This window comes from Rhipicephalus sanguineus, chromosome 11 (assembly GCF_013339695.2).
Source record: "Rhipicephalus sanguineus isolate Rsan-2018 chromosome 11, BIME_Rsan_1.4, whole genome shotgun sequence".
Classification (NCBI taxonomy): domain Eukaryota; kingdom Metazoa; phylum Arthropoda; class Arachnida; order Ixodida; family Ixodidae; genus Rhipicephalus; species Rhipicephalus sanguineus.
Genome location: NC_051186.1, coordinates 52797293 through 52805054, shown reverse-complemented (window position 1 = coordinate 52805054; position 7762 = coordinate 52797293). Strand labels below are relative to the sequence as shown.

General features: G+C 46.0%; 1 protein-coding gene across 1 annotated transcript; it reads left to right on the top strand.

Annotated features, from left to right (window-relative positions):
• The first annotated feature begins 1868 nt into the window (after positions 1 to 1868).
• On the top strand, positions 1869 to 7483 carry LOC119375634 (uncharacterized). Its single transcript, XM_037645859.2, has 3 exons — positions 1869 to 2113; positions 2933 to 3040; positions 7381 to 7483. The coding sequence occupies exons 1-3, from the start codon at positions 1883 to 1885 to the stop codon at positions 7468 to 7470; spliced, it is 429 nt and encodes a 142-aa protein (XP_037501787.1). The 5' UTR covers positions 1869 to 1882; the 3' UTR covers positions 7471 to 7483.
• The last annotated feature ends 279 nt before the right edge of the window (positions 7484 to 7762 follow it).

Below are 7762 nucleotides of genomic sequence, written 5' to 3'. Positions count from 1 at the left end.
TGTCGTTGTCGTAAAGCGACAGGCCTCGCTTCACGATGCACTGCTTCTTCTTCGGGAGTACGTACTTTCTTTGCACGTCCCATGGCTGTATCTGATCGAGCGGTGGAAGCGCGGTGGAAGTCAGTTGCGCGAAGGGTCTCCGTCACTGGGTGTGGCTTATCGGTAGCTGCTTCGTGGTTGCCGCTACTGCGCCGCATGCGAGGCTTGGCATAACGTCACGAGGTTATGCCAGGCGTTCTAGCAGCTGAGGCGTCGCTGGTTGCCATGGCTACGGCGCGGCTGGCTCTTCGTGAAACCCGCACGTTTTAACGGCGGGCTTAAAGAGCTTCGCCGTTAAAAGTTGAACTTCGCGCGCTGTAGCGCCAAGGAGTGTTGTAGTCTCGGCGTAACGCGTCCTATGATCGATGCCTACAGTTATCCATCGCTTACCAGTGGGGCGTCACAGAAGTCATCCGTTTAGGCCAATGGAGACGCAGTCAAAGGAAGGAGCCTGGTAGGGCAGCGGCTGTAACTCACTAGAAGGACGTTCTTGGACTGACGCGCAGTTGGCATGGCGTGCAATTGCGAAGGTACTGGTGGACGAAGTGATACACTACAAACCTGTGGAAACGTTCGCTTAGCCGATTACGCGTTTTCAGAACAACGGCGTGACAATTATGATGCGTGGCATCAAAATAAGCGCATATATCGGAATGCACTGGCGGTGGCGCCGTGAGTTGCCATTTGCGACCAATGAGAAAATAATTTCGGCGGTAATCAATATGGCCGCGCACGTTGACGAAGTGTTCGACAAGAGGTTAAGGTTAGATTGTGGAACACAGAGCACAGTTGAAAGCACAGCATCATTACGATGTTCTACCGCATATCAGTGACGCTGATGAGCGACATGGATGCAAAGCTCGTTGAAGTGGAAGCCACAGCGAAGGTATTGGCTATGGGGAAAACACAACAGCATCTGTGCGCTTGCTACTGTATTGGTATATAAGGCTTCACGACGAACATAGTGAACGTTACCAGCGAGTCACGTATGCAATGATTTCACGAGTATTCATGACGCATCTTGAACGTGCATAGGTTGGAGGGCTCTCTGAACGTGGACGTCTATGCGCATACATTCAATGCAGTTTAATGCCATTCGCTGCACTCCCGCAGTTCTCGCGCATTCGTCGCCGTATTCTGTGTTATTTATGCAACTTCCTTACACTATCCTACAATTTGGAGCCTGTAATGTGTCCTTAGTAAATAAACCGAATTAATAAATGAATAAATATATTCAATTGTGTAAAAACAGCTTAACATTTAGCCTTATACTAACAAGCTACTTTGTGGCAAACATATTATTGCAAAAAAACATTCATACATTACGAGCTCGCGAGAATATTAATCTCACTTTTGTTTCGGCTATTAGGAAGAGTATAGACGAAAAGACGGGCATGAAATTCTGTTAGCACTTTGTTGTCAATATTGCTTGTGACGCGCAACTACGTGGAATTGTGCACGAGGCCCGTCTAGCGCTGTGTGACATTGAGTCGTGCCTGGCCCGTAGCCAGGAATTTTTTTCGGGGGGGGGGGCACTTGCTGAAAGCCTTAACTATTTGAGAAAAACGCCTATTTTCCTTATTTATTTTCGATAAAACACCATGTGTCATAAAAATTTCGGGGGGGGGGGGGTCGGGGCCCCCAGGCCCCCCCTACCCCCCAACTACGGGCCTGAGTCGTGCATATTTCTTAAAATGCGTTGGCAGAAACAAACTGATTATAGTACGAATTCGCCCAGTAAACTTTACGGCATCGACATTTTCGTTGTTGACTACACACGGAATGTGCTTTTTTTTTAACGCAGAGGCAAGATATTGGTGGCAGAAAACACCGGATCAACAGGATGAACGTTCTCTGTACAGTAGAAATAGTGTTTGCCGCGTCGTTGACGTTGCTTGGGGCAACCTCTGTGTGGCAACAGCCTGGTAAGGTGCAGGAGGGCGACTGGGAAGTAATAGATGCCACAGGTGAAGAACCATTGTACCTTGAAATCGTACGCCATGAAGTACTGGTATACCAACCTCCTAGCGACTTTCGAATTATGGTGCAACGCGTGCTCATGGTCCAAAAGAAGGTAAGTTGTAACACGACTACGTGTTTGCTCTTTCGAAAGTTTAAAAGAAGGTTTCTCAACGATGTACTGGGAATATATGTTTCACTCGGAAGCAAGAATGTTTACGCGGGTATTTACGTTGATGTCGGATCCCTTAGCTATGTATGTATTAGCTACAAATTTGATTTGCGTATGCACTTTTACAAACACAAATATAAGAAAGAATCCTGCCAAAGAGTGACGTAAATACAAAGACATTTCCCGTATCACTTGCTTCTGGTAAGAGCAGTTCATTTGAATCATTCTACTAAAGAAAAAATTAATGTGTTCCCAGTCAGTCGCGTAAGGTTTCATAAAATTACTTGCATATGATTACTCACTGTCTGCGCTACTGCTAACTACAGCAAAAAGCAAAGTTTCGTGGAACCGATACAGCTAAGGCTAGTATATCGTATAATGAAACTTATAATGGAGGGATGGATGCGAAACTTTATTGTAAGTCCTGAGGTGCACGACTCAACGCGCAGCGGGCCGCTCCCACGTTGGGACAGTCAGGCCAAGCCCAACCGCCGCATGGTGGGCCCTCTGGACAGCCCATAGTTGAGCCCCGACATCGGGGCTCTTGATAGCGGATAGCCACTTGTTTTCATTGAACTGGTCCGTGCCCCGTAACGAGGGGCAACACCAGAGCATGTGGTCTAGGCTAGCGAATTCGTTGCAGTGCCTGCAGGAGCTATTGGGATAAATGTCGGGATAAATTTTATGTAATAAAGCCGGGCTGGGATACGAACCCGTCTGCAGTAACCTGAGAGTCAATGCCTGTGTTATATTTACTTTCAGACCCTTGACAATGTTGCGAAGTACAAGATAACATTCTCGTTTCAACGATCTCGCTGCGCAGTAGAAGAGGATTACAACAAGGATGAATGCCGTCCGCATGGCTACGAGGTATTTCAAGAGTTGTTTTACGAGCTTATCGGTGACATGTCCGAAGTGACGAATTAATGTAATATACTAGCACTTAGCCGCGAAAGCATTTTCAAAAGTATGCTTCGTGGTTGCGTGCAAAGGTCAAGCTCCCACTGAGCATAATTGAAGGAATCTCACTTTACGGCGAAGCTTCTAGCATCAACTTAGTCGGTCTTCGTGTTGGCGTTGTTCGCCACATACATAAACACTGCTACTGCCACCTAGCGACTGTATGTGCCCACTCAGGCAGAGCTTAAACTGTAGGTGGCCGAGTGGTAGCATGGTGTGACGTCAAAGCGACGCCAATAATAATAATAATATATATATATATATATATATATATATATATATATATATATATATATATATATATATATATATATATATATATATATATATATATTGTGAGACGACGTCAGGTACGACGAAACGATTGTTGTATTGACAGCAAAGGCGCGCGAACCAAAAACCGAACACCGGCGAGCCAACACGATGACGATGATTACGATGATTTGTATGCACAAGTGAAGATGACGAACGACACAGTCAGCGCTCACAATATATATATATATATATATATATATATATATATATATATATATATATATATATATATATATATATATATATATATATATATATATATATATATATATATACGTCTTAATAATGTTGTAGACGCCTTCCGAGTGGTGAGTCACTAAATACAATTGGTTGCCAACAGGGATTCATGCAGGTGGCCGATGCAACACACAGAACAATCGGGGTTCACATAAAGCGCCATCAGAGCAGAACTGCACACTCCTTCAAATCAAATCTAATTATACTTTCCCCGACACGAAAATACATACAAAGGAATAACACGACTTGGGTCGCGCTCACTTTGTCTTGACGCCCCTGTTAGTTTCTTTGTGGGTTTCGAGTTCTTTTTATTTGTTTACAAGCGTCGCTCAGAAATAACGCGTCCAAGTTCTCTTAATATGCCGCGCGCAGCTGACAAATGAAAACGTCTCCATCTTCACTTTGAGTGGAGACATCAACGTTCATGTCATTAGTCATCGGTGTACCTGTCGCCGCAGCGTTGGCGGTACACCGGCGCAACCAAATGCTGACCTGTCAACCCCCAAAAAAAGTTGGAGGACGCTTGAGCTTCGCCTCAAGAGTAGGGCGCGATCGCATAATGGGGCCTCGTTTACATCGCTTTCTCAGTCGACAGCCTCGCTTCGACACCTCAACCATTTCGGAAGGAAAGGAACGCGTGTGCGTGTAACAATGACTGTTTAAAACTATCCTAGAATGCCTACTGCAAGTACAGTTACGAAGTGCCCACTACGCCATAATTCTTCCTTTTGCGAATCAGCGAAGTGCGCACTACGCGTCTGTAAGGCAACACGCGGACAGACGCAGCTGCTTACATTGTTGATGGTTTTGCTAATGACGATGATTAAAAATGGCTGAACGCTTCGTAATGGTTGGGCCTTTAAAACTCCCACTAGTTGCGCAACTCACATGTCTTCACGCCTGGCGCGATTCTACGCTCCTGCCATGCAACATTACTTGCGTTAAATACACTCCTTCCACTGCATGGCATTCATACAGTTTTTCTTTCAAGCAATTTCAAGCAATAGCATAGAACACCTGCTGCCACGCAGAATGCCTGGGTTCGTTTTTCACTTTACTCGAAGTTTCTTTTTATTTATTTATTTTCACCAATCTCGAATTCTCGCTCACAGATAAAGCTGATTCTGCTATCACAACCAATGACGCTAACATCGGAATCGAGCTCTTTAAAGCTATCGCGTTAAACCAGCACTTGATGGTTTCTGTTTGTAAGATTACAGGTAGACCAAATGCTGGACGATGAGTCGGCGTCTTGGTAGGCAGCATTGACGGGTTCTATGACAGGGTCGTGACGTATGACGGGGTCGTGCGTCGCTCGAGCAGAAACTGCGAACTTTTCTCATAAGGGAGCGGTCGCAAGCGCCGGCGCTCGCGCTATTTTGACAGACATCGGGAAACAGCCCGTAATTTCGCTGTGCTCTCAACGCTTCAAAATAAGGTTTTCTCTCTCTCTCTCTCTCTCTCTCTCTCTCTCAACGCTTCATTCGAGTGTAGAAGACTGACAGCTAGAAAACCGGTTCAGTCCCTGGAGCGGCCGTATTCCCTTAAACCAGCGTTTTTTTTTTTTGTTTTTTTTTAGTCACGCTAGATTGGATCCCAACAGAGTTAGCTGCAAGCCTTACTTCAAATACCATTTCAATTTCTTGCTATCGCATTCATTGCTTCGCCCATGCGGTGAAACTGTGATTTTTTATCGCAACGAAGGGACCAGCGTTAGGCAATCCTAATAATAATATCTGGTGTTTAACGTCCCAAAACCACGATACGATTATGAGAGACGCCGTAGTGGAGGGCTCCGGAAATTCTGACCACCTGGGGTTCTTTAACGTGCACCTAAATCTAAGTACACGGGCCTCAAACATTCTCGCCTCCATCGAAAATGCAGCCGCCACGGCCGGGATTCGATCCCGCGACTTTTCGGTCAGCAGTCGAGCGCCATAACCACTAGACAACCATAGCGCGGCGTTAAGCAATCCTAGCTTTGCCACACACACACACACACACAAACATATATATATATATATATATATATATTATGGGGGCGCTCGGCGGCTGTGAGCGCGTTGTCCAGCTGGTGGCTTTTATTCCGCGAACACGAAATCTTTCAATGAAGCTCCAATAGCCAGTGTACTGCTTCCCGTCTACCAACCGTGGTTATCGCAAACCGAGCAAGCCAAGCACGGTTTACGCTTACAAACCGAGAAGCTGACAAGATAGCGGACAAGCTGCGAGTGCACCTGCCGTGAACAGGTACAGGTTAATGGCAGCTTCGCGGTTGTGAAGGATTTTCATGGAACGCGACCCACAATGAGTATTCCGTCCTCGGTGTGGGGCAGCCGGTGGGTATAAGAAAACGACGATCGCATGTGCGCTCGTGTCACGCGGCAGCCGCGTGCAGCGGGCAGTTGCGGCCAAGGCTTGGGTCTTGGCCTCATCTCTAAAGGGTTCAGGGCTAGATGAAGCCGCAAAACCCTACAATATATATATATACACATATATATATTGTCACGTGGTCGCGAGGGTGAAGAAAACACAGTCGGGCTATTAAAGGTCAAACTCGTTATTTTGGGCGAACTTTATAAGCAAATTGTAAGCAATACACGCACTGCACGGATAGCGGCAGTCCTCGTCGTCGGCTGGAAATATTCTGATCAGCGATAAGGCGTGTCCGCATTTATACATGTCGCCTCGTAGATTCCAGCTTTATAATTGGTGGTCGCGTTAGTTCCAGAATAAACTGTACTGTTCGCGTTACGCGCGCAAGCTCATGAGAACAACCTAAAGTAATCGGGAATGTTCGACATTCCGGGGCGGCGAGCGCGAGGCAGTGTTTACATGTGTAACGGGTTGGTTACCGGGACGTTGAAAAACAAGCGCGCGTGGCAATATACATATATGTTGTTTTCAGGGATGCATTTTGGGTCATTAGCAATACCCCAGCATAGGCACAATGCAAACAGATCCTCCTGACCGTTTTAATATTCTATAGACATTGATTCTTCCGAGCACTGCTTCATAAAGTGGTCTTATGAATTCCAACCATACTGTGAATAGTTTTGCGAACGGGTTGTTAGTGGCTTACTAGTAAATAATGCCAAAGACAAAACCGGTTTGTCCAAAACAACAAATGATGCAAAGAATGTAAACGGCACCTCTTTAGCGCAGGTAAGAGATGTACCCATAAGTACACTGTCACATAGACCGTACCCATAGGAACACGGTCTCATAGAACGTACCCATAGCAACACGATCTCATAGACCGTCGTAACATGGTCTATGAGACCGTGTTACGATTTGGTTTTGTGTAGACTTCTCAAAAATAGTTTCTTGCGCTTCTTACAAATGAAAAGTTTTTTAAATTATAGTCTTCTCAAGCAAATAATAATAATAATAATATATGGGGTTTAACGTCCCAAAACCACGATATGATTATGAGAGACGCCGTAGTGGAGGGCTCCGGAAATTTCGACCACCTGGGGTTCTTTAACGTGCACCCAAATCTAAGTACCCGGGCCTCACACATTTTCGCCTCCATCGAAAATGCAGCCGCCGCGGCCGGGATTCGATCCCGCGACCTTCGGGTCAGCAGTCGAGTGCCATAACCGCTAGACCACCGTGGCGGGGCTCTTCTCAAGCAAAAGACAACATGATGCTGCAGAAGCTAATTACCTAATTTTCTGCGTATTTCTGATTTTCAGACCACTGGCCAATGCACGCTGGCGATGCGAGAATACCTGCGGACGAAGGAACGCATAGTCGAGTGGCTTCAGTGCATGGACTACGTTTAAGTATGCACTATATGAAAAAAGCGTGTACTACAGTCCTACTGCACAATCAGTCCTACTACAGTCTGTTCTACTACATAATGTCATCCCGGATTGTAGCTTTTGGTTAATCTCCTTCCCTCTTCCTTTCTCTCTTTTCATCCTAGAGGTACTGTATATGCTACCTTTACGTAGCATAGTTGCGCGTCTGTCTTCCAAACGCCGCTAGCAACCATGCATTGCGGAGAAGGTGACGCTCGGGCCAATTTTCATATTTCTCGACGCCGCCGCTGCAGCGAACGGAATTAACACTAGT

Bases quoted from the DNA above. Each gene is read 5' to 3' on its own strand.
- LOC119375634 (XM_037645859.2), top strand. From the start codon at position 1,883: ATGAACGTTCTCTGTACAGTAGAAATAGTGTTTGCCGCGTCGTTGACG. The intron at 2,114-2,932 runs GTAAGTTGTAAC...ATTTACTTTCAG, and splicing joins TGCTCATGGTCCAAAAGAAG to ACCCTTGACAATGTTGCGAA. The intron at 3,041-7,380 runs GTATTTCAAGAG...TCTGATTTTCAG, and splicing joins GCCGTCCGCATGGCTACGAG to ACCACTGGCCAATGCACGCT.